Consider the following 21715-nt stretch of genomic DNA (forward strand, 5'->3'; position numbering starts at 1 on the left):
AGCTGTACATTACATCCCTCTGACTTATTTGTTTTATACCTGGAAGTTTGTACTTCTTCACCCCTTTTCCCATTTCACCCCCACAGTTCTCCTCTCCTCTGACAACCACCCATCTGTTCTCTGTATCTGAGTCTGGGTTTTTGTTTTTTAGATTCCACATATAAATGAAATCATACAGTATCTGCTTTTTTTCTGTCTGACTTATTTCTCTTAGCATACTACCCTTCAGGTCCATCATGTTGTCACAGATGGCAAGATTTCCTTCTTTTCATGGCTGAGTAGTATTCCATTGTGTATATCCCATATTTTCTTTATCCATTCATCTGTCGATGGACACTCAGGTTGTTTCCGTATGTTGGCTGTTGTAAATAACGCTGCAGTGAACATAGGGGTGCATATATCTTTTCAAATTAGTGCTTAGGATTTCTTCAGCTAGATGCCCAGTTGTGAAACCTCCATATTGTTTCCCATAGTGGCTACACCATTTTACATTCCCACCAACAGTGCATGAGGTTTCATGAGACTATTCTGACACAAATAGACGACGACAACAACAACAATAAAAACTAGACACACAGTGGCACTTCTCTAGGGGGAGACATAGAAGCATTGAAGGTCCCTTAGATATTCGTCCTGGCACCTGTCACTTTGGATATTTATGTAAATATCCAACCGTGGGAGCACTGGGCTAAGAGTCAGGGGGTTTACATTCTGGCCTCCTGTCCCCAGCCATGAAATGACCAAATGGGCAGTTACAGCTTCTGTGAGTCTGACTTTGAAAACAGCAAGTGGTGGAGCTGTTGCCAGGCACTTTCGGAAACAGCCACGGGTCATATTCTCTGTTTGTAATTATTTATGTGGGATGGGAGGTTTCTCTACAGCCTGCCCTTCCTGTTTTATTTCAGTTGCCACATTCTGAAAAATAGCAAAACCTTCACTGTGCATTCACTGTGGGCCTGCAGTTCCTTTGCTCTTGGCAAAGTCACAAAAGGGCAAACTGTTTGCACCCCCAGGAGAACACTGGTAACACGTCCACCACTTACTGGTCACCTTCTCCCATGTTCTCCACCAGCTCTGTTCGTCAAAAGGTGCAGACAAGGTAGAAAATATTCCTAACTAGGGAGTTTAGGGAAGGGCTCTTGGGGGAATTACATGTGCACTTAGACCCAGCCTTGAGGGGCTGAGTGCAGCTCCAGTATCAGGTAAAGGGCTGGGGAAATTGCTGGCAGAGCAATGACTTGAGCGTGAACCCAAACAGTACACAGGGGTGGGTGGGAGCAGATGTGTAATTGGGGTTGAGGACAGTTGTGGGGGACTTGAAATGCTGGGGGGAGGAGCCTCAGATGGGTGACATCACCACAGAAGGACCAGCCAGGGGAACCTGATAATTCAGAGAAGCAGCCCCACAGCAGAGGGAAGTCATGAATAGCTCCTATATCTGGCCGCAGGCTAAGCGCTTCTGTATCCCCGTCCATCTCTTTTCATTTCCTGCACTCGGCCGCAGAGGCTCGCATATGAGATGGGAGTGGTCCCACTGTACAGATTTGAGCCAGGCCCTCCTCTAGTCTAGTGGAACGGGGATTTGAACCAGAGCCTGTCCTTTCAGAAATGTCTCTTCCGCTTCTTCTTCCCGGTTGGATTGCATCTTTCTAAAGTCAAGCCTGCCTCCCCCCACCCTTCATGTGGCCATCTCATCCCTGTCCCCAGTGCCTAGTGACCAAACTCTTCCCAAGATGAGTGGATGAAGAGCCTTTTTTCTGCCCTTAGCAAAATCATGTACAACTTTTAAAAGTTAAAAAATAATGAGGAGGAAGAGTGGTAGTTTCTTTGTTTAATGAGCAAAATAGTAAACATTTGACCTGCCTGCTTCTAAAATTAATAGCCTCAGCTCTTGTTTTCCATCCTTGCTTTGCCCCAGGCACGTGATAGGCACATTAGAGGCACTCAGAGAATACAGGATGGCTGGCTGGACGCAAGAGGGACCTTACACTTTACATAAGTAAAAGCAGTCCATTTTGGTGTGCTGTTATGGCCTGTTGGAGAAGACAGGCAAGAGATTATATGGACAAAGAAGCAGTGAGCGCAGGGGTGGGGTGAGGTCCTAAGGGAGCATGAAAATAGATAACTCGGGAGGAAGGGGTCAGGAAAGGCCCCCTGGGCTGTGCTTAAAATTGGTTTTTTTCCATTGGTTTGGTTCTAACCTGTTGATGTGATCTGTTGCCACAAAGTAAGTTATCACTGCCTTTGAAATTCCAATGAGCGTTTCCACATCTTAGTTCTTTCATCAAATTGTCGGGGACCCACACCAAGGGGACAGGAGTGATCAGGCCAGTGCGGTGCTCCTCTCTGGAGGTACCGCAGACCAGGGGAAGGTCCTGGTCCTGGCTGGACTCCCCTCTCCTGTACATTCTGCCGTCCTTGCTAGATGACGGCCACAGCTGCACCAACAAGTGTTGTTGTCTACTGAGCTCCCACTCTGCCAGGCCCTGTGACAGATATCAAACATAACGTGATTTCCAACCCTTAAAACAAGATTGCGTGATACATACTAATAGCCACGTTTTACAGATGAGGAAGTTAAAGGTCTGGAAACTCATGTTCAAAGTCGCGCTCCCTAAGAGTGGCAGGGTACGTATCAGACCAAGCCTGACAGGCGCTGTTCTTTCTGACATGCCACATGCCTTTCAGAAACAGCAAGGGCGGGTGAGGAAGTGAGCTGATGGGCCAGGTCTCAACTCATGTCTACATTCTAACATCAGCCTAGTTGGATATGAGGTCCTTGGACAGCACGTCCTACCCCTGCAGTGAGGGGAGAGTGGGGGTGCTGGTACCGAACGGGTGTGCATGGCTGTCTTCTCATTTTAGATTCTTTAAAATTCTGATGGAATCCATCAGAAAGAAGAATAACAAAGCATCAGCTTTCAGGAGCGTGAACACTCGAAGAGCTACCCAGCGGGATGTAGACAACATTGGGGAGTCAGAGAGGAATCAGGTCAGAGAGATCCCCAGGGGCCCGTGGGGACTGGCACAGGTAGGGTGCCAGGGCTGGAAAGCACGGAGGGCGGTGGCTTGCTCAGTCTTCTCTCCTGGGAAGGCTCCGTGACTGTTTTCAGCGCTCCTCAGCCCTGCCTGTCCCGGTGTTGGTCCGTCTGTCCTCTTACCTTAGTGTGTATCTGCTGTGCTGAGAGCCGAGACGCAGCACTGACTTCTCAGGTGTGGGGGCCCCATGGGAGGTAGCATGGTCTGGGTGGCCCCGGGCAGGGCCCCGGTTATCCATCTGTCTGCTCTTAAGCACCCCTCCGTAAGTGATTTTTTTTTTTTTTTATCCTGAGGGTAGACTCAAAGTAATGGGAACTGCTAGGCTTTTGGAAGTTCTTTTTCAGTTTCATTTTGCTCCGCCTTTGACTTAGGCCAAATGAACTGAGGCCCACAGGTACTGGCAGGGACCAGAGAGGCATTCTGAAGCAGGGAAGTTGGGCTTCAGTGATAAAAAAGGAAGGAGCCAGGGAAAAGCCATTGGAGGCAAAATAGGATGATAACACCTCATTTGCCAGGCAACCTGGGGCCGTCTGGGGGCAGGTCCCTGAGTGTCATCTGAGCTGTGCAGCAGTAGGTTGTGCCCTTGCATCACACCTGCTCAGGTAGAGTTGCCTGGTACTGTCCTTGCCCCCTCTGTGACCTCCGCTATGTCACCTCCTCTAGGCCTGTCTCCTCATCCCTAAAATGAGGGACTGGCCTAGACCAGAAAGGATTCTGGGTCTCCTGCCATGGACATGTACCAGTTGGCTGACTCAAGCACAAATGGGCATGGACTGCCTCTAAAAGGCTGCCCAGTCCTTATTTTTAAATCACCAAGAAGGAAACTAAGAAACGAGGAGCCAAGGTCAGAAGGAGAAAGGTATAAATATTTGGTTTCTAGAATACTCAATAAGACTCTAAGACAACCCTTGCTCTTCGTCTCCTCTTGCAATAAAAATACTTGGAACAATATTTTGCACCATCTTCTTCTAATGGCTTGGAAAGCCTTGGCGCTTTTTTTTTTTTAAATTTTTTTTAATGCAAGATTTTGCAAGTGGTACATGTAAAGATGAAGACTGAAGAGAAGGAGGCATGGAACCCAGGGCGAGCACAGAGTAGATATTGGATGGATGCGTTGGCTTGAGTGGGTGGGTAGATGGCAGGTGGATGGAAGAATAGGTAAATGGATGGGTGGCTAGGTTGGTGGGTGGACAGATGGATGCGCCAGGCACTCGGTATTGGAGCTAGTCTTTTTCCTCCCTGACCTCACACAGCAGGGAGGGCAAGAAGGTGATGAGGAAGAGGAGGGGCACGTCGTGGACGCTGAAGCCGAGGAGGGAGATGCGGATGCCTCTGATGCCAAACGCAAGGAGAAGCAAGAGGAAGAGGTGAGGAGGCTCTGGCTGGGGTGCAGGGTCTGTGGTCACAGCTCCCCTTCTCCGTCACCTCTACGGATCCTCCCCTGATGCGTAAGGCCACACCTTTGTATCTTGCTGGAACCCGGCAGGAACCCTGAAGCAAGACCAGCCTGCCCAGCACACCTCCCGACTGAGAAGATGGTGTTCACCAGGCAGGCGTCGGGCTGCAGCCAGCCCAGGGCGGCCTCTGGGTCTGGCTGTCCCTGGATTTGAATCAGTTTCAAGGACCGGAGGCCTTTGGCAAGGAGACGAAGTCAGGCTACCTCCTGTTTTTACAATAAAAATATAATGCCTCCCTCCCCTCCCCCAAACCAGTCCTCTACTGTCATGATGGCTGTAAGGCCAGAGGCAAGGGCAGAGGGGCTGAGGGAATTCACAGGCGAAAGCTCAGAGGGAAGGTGCGGAGGGCGCATGGAGCCTGCAGGGCTGGCATTCCTAGGGGAGGGGCCAGCAGGGCAGAGGAAGGCAGCCCAGGCCACGTGGAGCAGGTGTCTAGGTAGTGATGGGGCCCCATGACAGCCTGCCCTCGGTCCCCTCCAGGTCGACTATGAGAGTGAGGAAGAGGAGGAGAAGGAGGGGGAGGAGAACGACGAGGAGGATGTGCAGGAGGAAGGAAACGCCCCTGGAGAAGGTGCCCACAGGGCGCAGGAGCCGGATGAAGACATGGGCTCGGGCCCCGAGGAGGACTCGCCCCCTGCCGCACCCCTGACACAGCCCCGGACACCCCGCTGCAGCCAGGAGCCCCAGGGAGCCGAGGCCATGGAGCGCCGGGTACAGGCCGTGCGTGAATCGCACCCGTTCATTGAGGACTACCAGTATGACACCGAGGAGAGCCTGTGGTGCCAGGTCCGTGCAGTGGGCACCACGGTGGGGCGGACCGCGAGCAGGGCTGGGCCATGGTGCCAGCGCCTGCCTGCACTGCCGGCAGCGTGGCCGTTTGAGGCCTGTGACAGAGGGTTGCTCTCTTTTTAATCCCACTTTTCTTAAATTCAGAATCTGGCGGCAGCTGTGAACCCTCCGCCCCAAATCACGGCCTCACACATTTGACTTTCAGACCCGCAGGGGGCCACCTCTCTGATATTTCAAGAACAGTGTGTGTGGGGTCTGATCTGCCAGGCCCTATAGGTACTTTCCTAACATGTCACCTCATTCAGTCCTCAGTACAACAAATTGTTAACATATATCAGAGTGGTTGTAGGGGCAGCAGGGGTGGCCCTTACACGGGTGGCCCCTGGTCTCTTACACGGGTGGCCTCTGGTCTCCAGGATGGCGTAGTTCCCTCCCAGGCTGGGGTGTTCAGGTGCCTACACATCAACATACAGAGTGACTTTTTTGTCCTCTTCTCTGATCCGATTCAGTGGTTCCCAAATGGCGATGTAGACGAGTCCTTGACCAGGGTTACACACACGAAACTGTGTGTGTTATGCTTCGTGGTAACAGATGGGATATCAAGGGCAGTGTTGAGCTATGCGATTTTCCCCATTCTCACTGACCTCTGGGAAAATGTCGCTCCACTGTTTTCACCTCAGTCTCAGTGACTGGAGATGGCTGCTGTCTGGTTGGTTAAGCTGCCCAGTGTTCACGTGTGCAGACCCACCACCCCGGCTCGCTCCAGCAGGCCCCTTGCCCCCTGCCAAGGAGGTTTCCTAACAGGGCTGTGAAGGAGTGCCCCTGGGGACCTGGTCAGCGTGGCCTCTGCCCTCTTCGCAGGGCTGGGGGCGGCCATGGCTCCGGGCCCAGTTCTTTCTCCTCTTGCAGGTGACAGTGAAGCTCCCTCTCATGAAGATTAACTTTGACATGAGCTCCCTGGTGGTGTCCTTGGCCCACACTGCTGTCATCTATGCGACAAAGGGCATCACGAGGTGCCTCCTGAATGAAACCAACACCGGCAAGAACGAGAAGGAGCTTGTCTTAAACACAGAAGGAATCAACCTGCCAGAGCTATTCAAGTACGCCGAGGTGCGTGTCCCTGTCCAGGTTGTCTGCTGGCCCGGCACAGATCCTCACGCTGTCTCAGCCTCGGGCCACTCGGAGGCGAGGCTCCAGCCACTTGACCCATGGTCCCTTCTAAGCCCAGTGTCCCCAAACACAGTTTGCACGACCTGACTTACCTCTTGGGGATCTACAGTGCACACGAGCCCAGTTAAGGCTTGCACAGAAAGCTGCTCAACTTGACCTGACCCAGAGTCTCCCAAACTAATTTGAGTACAGTTGCTTTTTCTTGAAATTGAAACCTTCCTAAAATGCAGTTGTAAGAAATATTTTGCTGAGTTGCTGACCTAGTAGCTGCTCACTTTATCTGGTAAAGGAGGCCCTGGGTGTAGAGGTGCCCCCCCCCCCGCTCTCCCGACACCCAGCGTTGGCAGAGGCCCCTGTGCCCCTGTCCCACCTGCTCCACCAGCACTTCCTCTTTTTTTTTAAACTTTTTTTTTATTAGTTTCAGGTGCACAAAACAATGTAATAGTTTGACATTTATCATTTATATCCCTCACCCAGTGACAACTCCCCTGCCCCCATCCTCTACCCCTCTGACATCGCACACAGCCATTACATTTCCACTGCCTCTATTCCTTATGCTGTAACAGCACTTCTGTCCTTTCCTCTGAGCTCTCTCCTGGTTCTTCCCACCTCACGGAGTCCCCAGACTTCGGAGGTCCTCTGAGTCCCCGTGCACAAGTGTTTTCCCCCACAGAATACTGAGGAGCCAGGACCCCTCTCTAGCCCACTCTCCTCTAGTCTACACCGAGCCTTCAAAGCTCTCCCGCCTCGCAAACTTCTCCCCCAACAGCTGCCCTGCAGACGGCCCTTCTTCCTTGGAGCCTTTCTCCAAAGGACAGAGTGAGAAAGCTCATACCTCCCGAGAGCCACTATAGGGAAAGCGCCGTGTCACGCTCATGGGGTTTGTTTAAACAAGACCAGACAAGTCAGCACCGTCTGAGGTCTTCTGTGAAGGTGACCTGCCATAGCGTGGAGCCACCTGGGGTCCCCTGGGGTGGCAAACTGACCTCATGGAGCTGACCCATCCCTGCTCCACGTGCCCTGGACAGATGTCTGTATCTCTGCAACAAACCAAGGGAAGACTTGATCCTAGGAAACAGGTCATTCTGTTAAATCAACAACAACAACAAAAATACCATCCTTTCCTGTTGACTCCAAAGTGGGTACCAAGTCATCTCTCAGCTCTGGTTATGAGGAGACAGACCTCGGGGCCTGGCTGGTGTCCTGTCAGCAGCTCTGCCTACAATTTCCTTTCCATAATCCTCAACTACCTGGGGGCCACTTTGTCATCAGTTGTGCTCCGCTGCCAGACAAGGACAGAGCGTGGCCTGGGTGGGACAGGCCTGCATAAGGGAGCAGAAGGCCAGGCCCTCCAAATCAATCCCACCTTCCTCCCCCAGATTCTGGATTTGCGCCGCCTCTATTCCAACGATATCCACGCGATGGCCAGCACGTATGGCATCGAGGCCGCACTGCGTGTGATCGAAAAGGAGATCAAGGACGTGTTTGCTGTGTACGGTAAGAAGCACTGCAGACAGCAGTCGGGAGATTCCAGTGTGTCAGTTCAAGAAGTGAAATACGGGCGTGGTGAGCGTGTAACCTGGAGGAGACCCTGGGAATGACTTTGGAGGAGGGGTAACTTGTGTTTCCATCTTGTGTGGTGAGTCCATCACCGAAAGCCCCCACTTGTTTCCTGGCCTCTGGCCTCAGGAATCTCCAGTCTGATACCTTGGCCCCATACTGCTTCAGGGTTTCAGTTCCCAAGTGAAAACAATGCTGTTAGGTTCTCATGTGCTGCCAGTCTGGCATCTCTGGTTCCTGTGCTGCTGGGTGGAAGCAGAGCACAGGATGTATAACAGAGACCAGGGGAGGGGGGCGCTGCCCGGCCGAGGCTTGGGGGTCAGCGCTAAGTGAATCGGTGACGGGGCTGGGAGTGAGCGCTGGGCTCTGACATGAGCCCGTGAGCTCACTTGTGTCAGGAGGCAACGCTACCCCACTGTCCCCTTGCCGCTGCTTAGTCCTGATGTTGATGCCCATGTGACAGGCATTGCCGTCGATCCCCGCCATCTCTCCCTGGTCGCCGACTACATGTGCTTCGAGGGTGTTTACAAGCCCCTGAACCGCTTTGGGATCCAGTCAAACTCATCCCCTCTGCAGCAGATGACGTTTGAAACCAGCTTCCAGTTCCTGAAGCAGGCCACCATGATGGGTGCGTGTGTGAGCAGGTGTCCATGGCCTGAACCTGCTCTGGGCAAACGGGCTTGTTTCTCGGGCACCACCTTTCCACACACCTTCCATGCGAGTGCGATGTTGGAATCTCACTGTAAGAAACAGCTGGGGAGGGCTGGGCCTCTGCGTTCTTAAGGAGAGGGAAGAAGGCCTTCGTCTCAGATGCAGAAGCCGCGCTGCCTCATGCAGTGCAGGCTGCCTGAGACGGGCCTGCTCCTCGCGGCCTCCCACGTGCCCTCCGCATAGCCTCAGTGCTGAGCCCCCCGCCCCCTCACCTCACCCCCAACTTCTCCCTCTGCCTCCTAACGAGTGCTCTGTGTGTCTCCCAGGATCCCATGATGAGCTGAGGTCGCCTTCCGCCTGCCTCGTGGTTGGGAAGGTGGTCAGGGGCGGGACAGGCCTGTTCGAGCTCAAGCAGCCCCTGCGATAGCGGCACCACAGCGGCGTCTGCCTGGCCTGGCCTGGCCTGGAGCGTGGCCCAGAGGACCCGAGGGAGGGCCTAGCCTGGCCGGACCTGCCCTTCACACGAGAGGACCAGGAGACCAGAAAGCCGGGCAGTTGCAAGTAACAGTGCAGAGCACAGCAGTGATTTTGGGGGTTCTAAAAAGCATCTGGCATCGGGGCTGGGCCAGCTTCACCGGGAAAATGGTAGCATAGCTTTTTTTTTTTTGGCCCCTCATTATCTCAGGGTATAAACAAGGTTCACCAAGTGCCCGGAATCCCTCTGGCGTGGCAGGGCCTTCCCCTGTGCTCTAGGAGGCTCCAGAAGCAAATCCTTGGCCCCTGCAGTGTAGGGAGGTGAGGGTCTGTTGCTGTGAGCAGCCAGTGACTGGGGCCTCTTGAGCAGGAACAAGGAGCCTGCTGCCCCCCAGCTGCTCCTCCTGCCGCTCCCGCCCCTCGGGACAATTCCCAAAGCCTCTCCACCCAAGGCTCTTTCCCTGGGCCAAGCACAGGGTGGCACACACCCCCACCCACCCAGCTTCTGTGCCTGGGGCAGCGCCTTGGCCCTGCTGGCAGGTGGCCACATGTCCTTGGAGACCAGATCAGCCCTGAGTCTGGGGCTGGTCTCTCCAGGGCCCCAGCAGCTCATCCCCACACATAAAAGCCTGAGTCGCCAGCCAGGCTGCACTGTTTGAACGAGTTGTTGGCTGTCTTTCCCTGGCTCTGCTCTGAGCCCAGTGGTGAGGCCGTGTCTCCCTCTGCAGGCCCTGTTCTGCCTGGGGTCGTCCGGCCTCCCTTGACCTCTGGCACCACCACAAGGGGCCCTGGCATGAACAGACAAGTCAGAGGACTTGTACAAAGGCATTGTAAAACCAGGTGGTTCTATTTTTGTCTAATGTTATTCCAGCTCAGGCTGAATAATAAACATCACTGGAACTAGCTATTGGAAGAGGAAAAAAAAATGTAAAACTTGGCTTTTTTTTGTTGTCGTTTTTTTCTTGGTTTGTGGTTTCTGTATTTATGATTTGAGAGCTCAGGACTCGAGTTTCTCAACACATTCACATCTTGGGTCCTCTTCCTGTTTTTAGCAGAGGACGTGGGGCGAGAGCTCAGCTCCCACAGCACCCCCTCTGAATCCTGCCTGCCCCTGCAGCATCCCCCTCCCAGAACCAGCTTCTGGCCCTGAGGCCAGGAGAGTGGAAGCCGGTGGGAAGGAGCTGTGTGTGTGTAGAATGGGAAGGGAGGCCTTGCTTGGGGAAAGGAACCATACTGCTCCCTCCAGACATGTGACAGAACTCAGCCTGGCCCTCCTGTGCCCACACTATGGAAAACCTGGCAGAAACAGCTCTTCAGGGCTGGGGTATAGAGCAATATGGACAGCTTCCAAGGGTGCAGGAAGTAGGGTCACCATGGGACCCTGTACCACAGGTTAAGCTGTGCGTTCTTGGAGATTCACTACTTGATGATATCCACTCATACTAGAATTGTGGAGAGGGTCTTCGGAGGAGGTGACTTGGTGGACAGATGCACGTGGTTGCGTGGCCCCAAGGCCGGGCATCAGCACAGAAGTCGCAGCTCAGCCCCACCCAGGCACCGAGGGCACAGAGGTGAAGGAGCAAGCCCAGAACACAGGCGGGCTACGACTGCACGCTGAAGGCAGACCGCTGACCTGTGTGATGGCCCCCTGCCTTTCCCGCCCCATCCACCCATGTTTCCTGTTCATACACATTTCTCTGCCGGGATATACCTTCTTGATTTGTAAGCAGACACCAGAGCTTTCACTTAGGCCAGGAATCTTGCCTTGCTCCCCTTATGGGATTACACGCTCATTTCAGGGGTTTCTCTTCGTTCAGAAGCTTCGTGGGGTGGCCTCCCGTGCCGTTAAAGATGGCATATTCTTTGGACTATTCTCAGTATTGTAAATGCTCTTTCTCTGAGGGTACATTTTTTGTCTGTGAAAGAGACAAGTAGGTCTAAGCCAAAACGCATGAAAAGGCTGGGTCAAGCTGCTTGATCATTTTTTTAGAGTGGACTGGAGAGTGATTGATGGGGTTCACAGACTTCATGGAAGCTGGGAGTCCTTTCGGAACCCCGAGGTGCCGTAGCCACTGCTCCGGGATGACCTCACCCTGTCATGCGTCAACAGCCTACATACTTGCTTATAGCAATTAAGTCTTCTCTAATCTCTCCTTTCTTGGTTTTCATCAAAACACTACCAGCATTCCTACAAGTACCCCTGGGAGTCTTTGAAACATTTTCTGTCTGAATCAGAAAGAAAACAGGACGGGGTTTAGCACCTTATCCCATTCCCAATCTGGAACTCGAACTTTCCTTTTTCTCTACCACCCCCTATCTCCAAATACATGTACAAAATACACGGAGATTCCTTCCATTACGCTGATAAACCACTTTCTGTGGAAGTGTTGGCTCCCACACATACACCCATCACAGACTAGCCTGTGGCGTTTTTTGTTTGTTTCTTAATTTTTGTAAAATAGCAATTTATCATCGTAACCATTTTTAAGTGTGCCGTGTAGTGGCATTGGGTAGCCATGTTGTTCCATAGCCGTCACCACCATCCAGTCACAGAACGCTGCATCTGCAGAACTGAAACTACCACCCGTTCAGCAGTGAGTCCCCATGCCTCCTCTCCCCAGCCCCTGGCAACCGCCATTCTACTTCTGTCTGAATTAAACTCCTACCTTATGGGAGTAGAGTCACACAGTGTCTGTGCTGCTATGATTGGCTTATTTTGCTTAACATGATGTCCTCATCCATGTGGCCTATGTCAAAATTTTCTTTTTAAGGCTGAATGATGTTCCACTGTAAGTATATATGATATTTTAGCTATTGTGAATGCAGCTGCTATGAACATGGGTGTACAAATATCACGGAAAGTCCCTGCTTCTGATTCTTTTGGGTTTACACCCAGAAGTAGACTTGTTGGGTCATACGGCAATTCTACTTTTAATTTTTTGAGGAGCTGCTGTACTACCATGTTTCCCCGAAAATAAGACCGGGTCTTGTATTAATTTTGGCTCCAAAAGACGCATTAGGGCTTATGTTCAGGGGATGACATCCTGAAAAATCATGCTAGGGCTTATTTTCCGGTTAGGTCTTATTTTCGGGGAAACACGGTATGTTCCATAGTGGCTATACGATTTCACATTCCCACCCACAGCACACAAGCTCAAGGCTTCTGATTTCTCCTCCCCCTTGCCAGTACTTCCTGTTTCCATAAATACGTATAAGTTATATATAGTAACCATCCTAATGGGTGTGAGATGAGATCTCATTGTGGTTGTTTTAATCAGATGTTTCAGCCATTAGGTGGTCCGCCCTTACTGAGTTAGGAACTACTGAAGGATTGTCTCTCTGTTGCTTGCCAATCTTAAAATTCCTGAGTTTACAATTGAATTGGGGGTTGTAAGAGTCTAGAAAATGCTCATGAACCAGGAAAGACAGGTCCTTAAAGGCTGACGAGGTGACAAGTTATCCATCAGCAGCTTGGGGTGGCCCTGGACTGCAGGGTGAGTGAGGCAGTAGTCACGCAGTTCAGGTGACAGAATTGCTGGGTCCTCCACAGGTCTCCCAACCCTGCTGCAATTTTGTTTCTCCTGCCTCACTTCATGTGGGGCTCTTATTACTTCCATCACAACCATACGTACAGTCTAAAATCTCAAAATTCCTACACCAAGTCCCCTTTCTGCCCAAGTTCACTTAGAAGAGAGGCACTCAACGCTGTGTATTAGAACCACCTTGGGAGCTTTTAAAAAAACTGATTCCGGGGCTCCTGTCCCAGAGAGTCTGTTTAATGGGTCTGGATATGGCCCGGGCTTTAGAAATGCTCCAGTAGAGTGGACTGTGCAGCAGGGTTGAGAACCGCCGACTTAGAATAAGCCCGAAATTTTGCCAAGTCACAGCCTCCATCATCTCTTATCTGTATGATGACTCCTCAAGAACTGAGTCGTTGGTCCCTGGTTTCCCCACTAAGATCTTAAGATCTGATCCGTGCCCTCAAAAAGGAGGAGACACGTACACACTGTTCCCCAATAAAGTCCTGTTCCCCTAACCCCAATAAAACTATCTTTAAAAAAAAAAAAGGCGAGTGTGTGTGTGGTGTGTGGTGTATGACATAAAGCTCTCAGCACTTTTGTAGATATCAGGAGACAGTGGGGTTCAGTGGGGTTCATCTACTGTCAACTCTTCCTGAGGATTCAACAAAAGTGCGGTGTTTGCAGACAGAAAGCAGGAGGCTCTCAGCTCCTCCCAGCCAATTAGGGGGCTGCTTGTTCAATCTAAAAGCTCCTGCTAGCAGAGTCCCTGCAGGGTCAGAGGAGGGGACACTTGACCAACAAGTATTTCTTAGAAGCTGCTCAGTGAGAAGTTTCTCTTCAAAAAGTTAAGCCTTAGTTATTTAACAAGGATTGTACCTCTAGGTCTTTAAGCTGTGCCTCTCTCATCCCATGAGTGGTAATCAGGGAGCTCCATTCAGTTCTGAACTCCTTCCAGCTCGGGTTTGTTCATAGGCCCAGGGAAAGGCCAGAACCTGGTTACAGGGAACAGGCTGGGCACGTCTGTTCATCTTGGCTGGGCTTCGGTGTCACGAGCTGCTCCCGTGACTGCCCTTGAGCAAGTCTAGGAAGTGGGTTTGGGCTCAGGACCAGTCGCCTCCTACACTTCCTCCCCCATTCTGCACCCACCCAAACTTGATGGCCACTGCACAGTCACCCAGAGATGCAGGAACTACACAGCTTCCGCCCTCACAGCTCACAGTCCAGTGCCCCAAACAGAAAAGCGAGCAGGAAATTCAGCCTCACTGTGACCAGGCCAAAGATTGAGGAACTCACCAGGCGTCGTGAAGAGGCACACCAGCCCCGCCCCAGACTACCACTCTAGGTAGCACTAGGGCCCACTCAGCTGGCTATAGCGGGGCTTTGGGGAGAGAGCCAGAAGGGAGGGAAATTGGGAAAGAATCGGGTCCAGTCATCACTACTCCTCCTCATGTACCCACCCCCACGCCGCTGCTCCATCTTCCCCTTGAATGGAGGAGAAGCCGCTCTGCAGTTCACCCAAGGTGCTGCTCCCTCTGGGTCTTGGCAGGTTGTAGTCAGCCTTGCTCAGGGGCTCTGGTGGCCCTGCAGGATGCTGCCTTTGGACTGGCCGCCTCACACTGAATCTCGGGGACCAAGCCAGCCCTGGGGCTATGGCCTCACATGTGACAGTTTCAGACACCCCAGAATTCAGCTGGAACACAGTAAATGAACACTCTTCTTCCTCAACCATGACTCTTCCCTGAAAACACAAACCTGAAAATTCCCCATACATTCAACAAACCAGCCAAACGAATGTAGTTGAGCAGCGTGGCTGCGTTTCAGGCAAGAAGCTGAGCTCTGAAGTCAGACACCTCAACTGGCAGTGTGACCCTAAGAAAGTGTCTTGGCCTCTTTGTGTCTCAGTTTAAAATTAAACAAGTGTTCGTAAAATGATACATGGCTGTAAATGTCTATGTACCAACTGGGAACAATTTTGCCCCGAGGACATTTGGCAGTGTCTGGAGACATCTTTGGTTGTCACAACTGGACGGGGCAGGGTGCTACTGTCATCTAGTGGGTGGAGGCCAGGGATGCTGCTTCCCACCCTACAGTACAAAGGACAGCCCCCTGCAGTAAGGAATTATCTGGCCCCAAGTGTCAGTGGTGTGGAAGTTGAGACACCTTGCCACATACACGTGGATGGTGGTTAACATTGCTTCTTTTACAGACGGAATCATTTAAATTTTAGCCACTCTGATAGGTAAACAATGGCATCTCACTGCTACTTTAATTTGCAAGTTCCTATTAATAATTCTGAGCATCTTTTCATGTTTGTTGGTTATTCTGATTTGCACTTCTGAGAAATGTCTGTTTGTATCCTTTGCCCATTTTTCCTATTGGTTTGTTTCTATTGACTTTTACTGTCAAGTTTAAATAACTTATTTATTATAGGTACAGAAAACCTTTTGTCATCTGCATTAAATACTTCCCCCCAAAATTAAATGAATGAAGTAATATAGGCCAAGAGTTGAGCTGCTGGCCACACTGAGTCATGCTCACCCCTAGACTCCAGTCAGGGCTGCTGGAGCATCTTCTGAGGTGCACCAATTAATTGAAAAATTTTTCAAGTTGCCTGCTGTGAGGGACGAACAAAATGATTCCAGTGTAAGCGTGCCCGCGTGCTGCAGGGACTCCAGTGAGAGCTGGCAGTGACGGGAAGTCTGGAGCAGAACACTGCTCGCCCGGGGCTCCTGCGTGGCCTCTGCTTCGCTAGGTGACGAGGGCTGACAGCTTACCACATGTGGGCCCTGGCCAAGTCCTTTATCCACAGCCTGGCAAGGGGGTGCAGTTACACTCCTCCTTTCACGGTAATTTACCCACAGACACAGTCAACAACAGTGGAGGCCCAACGATTTGAAGCCAGGCTGCTGACTCCAGAGTCTGGGCTCCTACTCTCCTCACTGTGCCACCCCCTTTGCCCAAACAGACCCCGAGGAAGGGGTTTTCACATTAGAGCCTGCCTGCATGTAGTATAGCAGGTAGAGGTGAGGGCACCAAATGCCTCCTCGGTGCCCCGTCTGAGTAGAGCTCAGGAGGGACAGACAGGAAATGCTGGTGGGAAGAGGCAGCTGGCAGCTCATAAGAGCTTAAACTGGAACAGATAAATGACAAGCAGCCACCTTAAGGAACTAAGAACTCCAACCTCTGGCCCACATCAAAGAGGTAAATTCTGCAGTTTTAGAAAATGTCACAAGGACCTGACCGACTGTGCGTTACCAGAGGAATCTCAGAACTTGGGAGCCAGCCCTTTGCTGTGGAGGAGACTGGTACCGTTGCAAAGGACTGTGGTATTATCTCATCCAATCCCCACAGCCCTGCCGCAGGCATCCTATCGGTTGAAGAAATAGATCTAGAGAAGGAGGAAGCAATGCCATGGAGTCAGATCTAATCCACATGAAGACACCTGGGCTGGGGGTCCCTCTTGGAGCTGCGCCTCTGTAAGTTGCATCTCCTGGCATTTTCATCGGGTTCTAATGACACAGGGTGACAAGTCTTAGGTTCCGTTGATCACACTGGTTAGCGATCTCCTTTGAACGTGGAAAGGGGAGCCCTGAGGAATGAGACCTAGGTCAGTTAGGGAGGGGAGCGGAGGTGAATGAGTACGGGAAGGTGAACTGCAGGGGTCATTATGGGTCACGGGTAGGACACAGGACGCAGGAGCAACGTGGAAATTCTGTGCCCACAGAACTTCTGCCCCTGCTCTTTGTGCTGCTCAATCTGCTTTCCAGCCCTGCCTCTGAAGGCCTGGTCTGGGCAAGCGCCTTGGGGCCTGGCCTGCAAGCTGGCACAGCACTGTGTCAGGTGCCTCTTCCACAGACTAGTTCCTCAGCCGGCGTCCTGCTGCCTGTGGACCACCCGACCCCAGTGGGAAGGCTGTCCTGGCTTTGCATAGGGCCTGGGCCTCTCCCAGGGCCTGGCAGGCTGCCCTGGCCCTTTGCCTGGAATGTTCCCTCTGCTGGCAGGCCGCCGTACTCGGACTCCTCCGCATCCGGTCACACCACAGGCCTGGGGCCCTCGGCAACCAATGACCGGCTTGTCAGCCCAGCCCAGACTCTGTGCTCTAATAATAAATGTTGAACAAAGAAGGAAGGAAAGGAACAAGAAAGGGAGGAAGAGAGGGAGGGAAGAGCAAAGGAGGGATGGAAGGAACTCATGTCGGTGGCCTTCAAAATGAGCATCAATTTCTCCCCCATTTCCTAGAACAGACATTCTCAAAGTGGGGTCCCCCAGATCAGCCGCACCAGCGTCACCCAAGCACTTGTAGAAATACAAATTCTCAGTCCCAATTTCAGACTTTTCGAATTAGAACCTCTGGGGTGGGCCCATTCTCTGTGTTTTAACAAGCCCTCTGGGGGATCCTCACTCCTGAGAACCGATGCCCTAGAACTGTCATTAGGAAGTGTTCTTACTTCTGTTGCCCTCTTTTTTTTTTTTTTTTTTTTTTTTAGCTATTCCATCCCCAGGGCTCTTCTGACCTTGTGGAAATAGCCCCAGAGGCCCCTCAGCTTTCCAAGACTGTAGCCCCTGCAGTGCTTCTGTTGCCCATCAAGAGGGGAGCAGGCAGGGCAGCCCAGGCAGGGGTGGCAGGTGGCAGATGCAAAAGGAGCGTCACCAGCATCTCTGTGTCCTCACTTTCATCCGTTCATTTGGACCTCCTGACAATATGTGAGGTAGGTGGGCCAATACCAGTGCCTCAGTTTTCGAGATGAAGGAAAGATCTCCCTCAAGAACTTCCCAACTCCTTGTGGGGCAACATCTGTGCCTGGGAAACAGTTAAATAACAAGGCAGAGAGGCTTTCTGTGTGTGTGGGGGGGATATGGGGCTCCCACAGCCCCTCCTGCGCCCACAGTAGGTGCGGGGTAACTGACTAGGACTTCCTCTGGGGCTGTGGGAGCCCCATACCCCATACCAGTGATGGGGGCTGGGCATCCTCCTACACTGCTGTGCAGCGTTTTCCTCTGGACCCAACAAAACCCACCAGCACCTCTGGCCATATAAAGTCCTTATGTTAAAAATTTCTCTGGATTCAGAAGTCCCACTTCTGGGTATATATACACACAAAAGAATTCAAAACAGGGACTCCAGGAGATACTGGTGCACCCATATTCATAGCAGCATTAGCCACAACAGGCAAAAGGTGGAAACAAGCCAAATATCCACCAATGGATGAATGCATAAACACAATGGGATACATACATACAATGGAATATCATTTAACCATTAAAAGGAATGGTGTTTGCATACACGCTACATCATGGATGAACACTGAAGACATTGTGCTAAGTGAAGGAAGCCAGAGTCAAAAGGACAAATACTGTGTGATTCCACTCATATGAGGTTCCCAGAGTAGTCAAATTCGTAGAGACAGACAGTAGAGTAGTGGTTGCCAGGGGTTGGGAGGAGGAAGAATGGGAAGTTAGTGTGTAATGGATACAGAGTTTTGTAAGATGAAAAAGTTCTGGAGACAGATGGTGCGTGATGGTTGTACAACAATGTGAATGTGCTTAATGCCACCAAACTATGCACTTGGAAAGTGGTTAAAATGGGGAGAAGATCCTGACAGACTCTAATAAGACGCTGCAGGAGCACAATGTGGCCACTGACTCACTGGTGGATCAGTCAGTGGTGCTACACTACCATGAAGCGGGAGGCAGGGACAGCGCTTCTGGACCGGTATCAAGAGGATATATCCCATATAAAGGACATGTCCAAATACCAACCTCACATTCTGCTGTCCCAAGAGAATACACGGATTAGAGGCTTATGGCAGGAAAACAGAGAGCTATGGGTTTCCTTGGAGGAACACCAGGAATTCATTATGAGCAAGAACCAGAAATAGATGTTACAATTAATGGTTGCTAAAAAAGCAGTGGGGAGAGGAAAAAAAAAGCAGTGGATGTGGAACAGGTCCTGAAAGCTCACCAGTCTCACTCTGCAGAAATTGAGAGCCAGATTGACAGAATTTGTGAAATGGGAGAAGTAATGAGGAAAGCAGTTCAGGTGGATGATGACCAATTTTGTAAGATTCAGAGAAAACTAGCCCAATTAGAGCTTGAAAATAAAGAACTCTGAGCAGCAAGTCGCTTCAAATCAGGAAGGAAAACTCAATGGGCACTACTTCCCAAGCCACCAAATAACTTCAGCTTCTGAATGAGAGCTGGAGGTTGTTTATCAAGGAAGTTAGTATCTCTCTATGCTAATATTGCCCTTTCACTGTCTTGCCTCAAACTTGATTTAGTGTTAATTAAAGGAATCAGGTGGCAATTTAGAAATGGTGGTCAAAATTGACTGTCCAGTTTTGGGGTGTGTGAGTGAAAATGCACACTGAATTTCACCATTCCTTTCTCTAAGAGACTACTTTTAATGCTCATTTCTGGAACCTGGATTTATATAAACTTGTTTTCAGTTCATTTTTGTTTTTTCACATCTCTGAAACTGAGCATTCTATTATCAAGCAGCAATTTTATTCTATATAGGATTGTAAATTTCAATTATAGCAACTTTTAAAAAGAGATTCGCTTTTTAAATCTATTTGGCATAAACCTGTATTATTGTCCATTTGAAAAAAGTAATACAATTCCCCCAGACTAGATTGGCAAATTCTGATTTGTAATGTCATTCCCCTTCTAGGAAGTTTTAAGTCTCCCTGGTGCTAAGAGTTGGCACTTTATGGCCTTACGTCTTTACCCTTAATTTGAGAGAACCTATTGCCTGTCCCCAAGAAAAGTGCTTGAAAATAAGTCAACTGTTTGTCTCTGTGGTAGAAAGTGGTATAGTCATCATATTGTTCAAAGAATGCTGAGAAATTTGTCCTGTATACGTGCACGCACACATGTGCTCTTAGTTCACATGCTAAAAGTAGCTTTTATTTATTCTATTAGATATTAATGGTCAATTTTTCTGTTTTGTCATAGGAAATCTTCAACTTGGGTAGTTTACCTAGTGGGAAGAGCATATAATAGATTTATTCACATCATAGTTCTTAGGTACTGCAGTCTACTATTTAATTATATATAATTTCTATTTGTTAAGAACTATCACTTGCTTGGATGTCTTTCATTACTAGTACCAATAGTTGACTTTCTTTTTAGACCCATTTTTCACAAGGAAGCAAAGTTTTATCATCTAATGAAAGTTATTGCATTCATAGTGTTGTGTAGGCAACAAAGCAGTGTTGAGATTCAAATGCTCAGTGGGCAACTAGGCTCACGCATCAACCCATCCCCTCATCTGTTTACTCAAATTTCAAATTTACAAATTACTTCATGTTATACTATCAATTTAAGTTTGCCCCCTAAATAACTGAAATTATAAACGCTAAACCTGTCAATATTTTCCAATAGCATTAAGCCCCATACTGTATGGGAGAGAGGCAGTATTAAAGAGTTTTTTGTTAGGAAAAAAACCATTAAAATGGTAAGTTTTATATTATATGTATATTATCACAATAAAAATTGCAATCCATTGGTGATCCCCTCCCCCCAAAAAAATCCTCTGGATGTTGGGGCCATTTTCAGGGAAACAGCAGCATATATACCATTTCGCAAACATTCTGCACAGCCATACAACCACCATGACCCCACAGTGGCATAGGGGATAAAGTCCTGGACATTGGGTTTGATTTTCTGGGCTCCCACTTTCTGGCCCTGTGACCTTCTGCAAGACCCCCAGTCTCCTGTTTTATAAAATGGACTAATAATGTCTTGGAGTTCTGTGAAAGCCAAGTAGGAAATGATCTGAAAGCTTCTAGCATATAACAAGTGCTCGATCAATGGTAGTTATTCATGGTGTTCTCACAACCTGGAATATTCTCCCTCCTTCTCTACGGAGTAAACTCCTGTTCATCCTTCAAAGCCCAGCCAGCTCAAATGCCACCTCTTAAACCGTAAAGCCTGTGATAGCCTGCAGGATCATTCACCAATAAATACCAGTTTCCCCTCCCTGCCTGATGTCAGGCACAGCTATTCAACTGGAATGCTTGTAAAGAGCCACTTGGTGCTTTGCCACTTCTTTCTCCTTGGCTGGGTAACTAGCACTGGGTAACAGCTGCTCTGGCTGCCTGGCTCCTGGGAGCAAAGCTCCAACAACTCACAGTGGACATGTAGCATGAATAAGAAAACAACCTGTCATTTAAGCCTCTAAGATTCTGGGGTTGCTTGTTTCCTCAGTATAACCCAGCTCTGGGCCACTCAAAGTGTGGTTGGTTTTCTTTTCATAGACTCGGCATTCCATTATATACCATGTTTCCCCGAAAATAAGACCTAGCCAGACAATCAGCTCTAATGCATCTTTTGGAGAAAAAATTAATATTAGACCTGGTCTTATTTTACTATAATATAAGACCAGATCTATAATATAATATAACATAACATAATATAATGTAATACCAGGTCTTATATTAATTTTTGCTCCAAAAGACACATTAGAGCTGATTGTCCGGCTAGGTCTTATTTTCGGGGAAACACGGTATATATCACACATCCCTTTATCCGTTCATCCATCAATAGACATTTAGGTTGCTTCCGTACCTTGGCTATTGTAAATAATGCTGCAGTGAACATAGGGGTGCATATATCTTTTCAAATTAGTTTTGGATTTCTTCGGATAAATACCTAGAAGTGGAATTGATGGGTCATAAGGTAGTTCTGTTTAATTTTTTGAGGAACCTCCATACTGTTTTCCACAGCAGCTGCTCCAATTTCCATTCCCAACAACAGTGTATGAGGGTTCCTTTTTCTCCACAACCTTTCCAATACTTGTTATTATTTGTCTTGTTGATGATAGCCATTCTAACTGGTGTGAGGTGATAGCTCATTTTGGTTTTGATTTGCATTTCCCTGATAATTAGTGACGTTGAACATCTTTTCATGTGTCTGTTGGCCATCTGTATGTCTTCTTTGCTAAATGTCTATTCAGATCATCTGCCCATTTTTTAATTGGGGCATTTGTTTGTTTTTGAGTTGTATGAGTTCTTTGTATATTTTAGATATTAACCCCATATAAGATATATAATT

The 21715-nt window shown here is 49.6% G+C and overlaps 1 protein-coding gene, 1 long non-coding RNA gene and 1 pseudogene across 2 annotated transcripts in view; 2 read left to right on the forward strand and 1 right to left on the reverse strand.

The window, feature by feature from the left end:
- POLR1A (RNA polymerase I subunit A) overlaps positions 1-10203 on the forward strand; it is a 78806-nt gene extending 68603 nt beyond the window's left edge. The window contains exons 28-34 of the mRNA XM_033124368.1: positions 2866-2992; positions 4296-4406; positions 4977-5282; positions 6195-6395; positions 7835-7952; positions 8479-8643; positions 8993-10203. Of these exons, the coding sequence (XP_032980259.1) occupies positions 2866-2992; positions 4296-4406; positions 4977-5282; positions 6195-6395; positions 7835-7952; positions 8479-8643; positions 8993-9093 (1129 nt within the window). The 3' untranslated portion in view covers positions 9094-10203. The remainder of the gene's footprint in view (positions 1-2865; positions 2993-4295; positions 4407-4976; positions 5283-6194; positions 6396-7834; positions 7953-8478; positions 8644-8992) is intronic.
- Positions 8650-13692, reverse strand: LOC117032755 (uncharacterized). The gene is made up of 3 exons (XR_004424798.1): positions 13538-13692; positions 10852-11056; positions 8650-8793 (listed from the first exon to the last, which is right to left on the reverse strand). It is a non-coding gene; the product is annotated as an uncharacterized LOC117032755 (long non-coding RNA).
- A 2636-nt stretch (positions 13693-16328) lies between these two features.
- LOC117033329 (suppressor of IKBKE 1-like) lies at positions 16329-18838 on the forward strand (annotated as a pseudogene).
- Positions 18839-21715: the final 2877 nt, after the last annotated feature.

This window comes from Rhinolophus ferrumequinum, chromosome 13 (assembly GCF_004115265.2).
Source record: "Rhinolophus ferrumequinum isolate MPI-CBG mRhiFer1 chromosome 13, mRhiFer1_v1.p, whole genome shotgun sequence".
In the NCBI taxonomy this organism is placed as follows: domain Eukaryota; kingdom Metazoa; phylum Chordata; class Mammalia; order Chiroptera; family Rhinolophidae; genus Rhinolophus; species Rhinolophus ferrumequinum.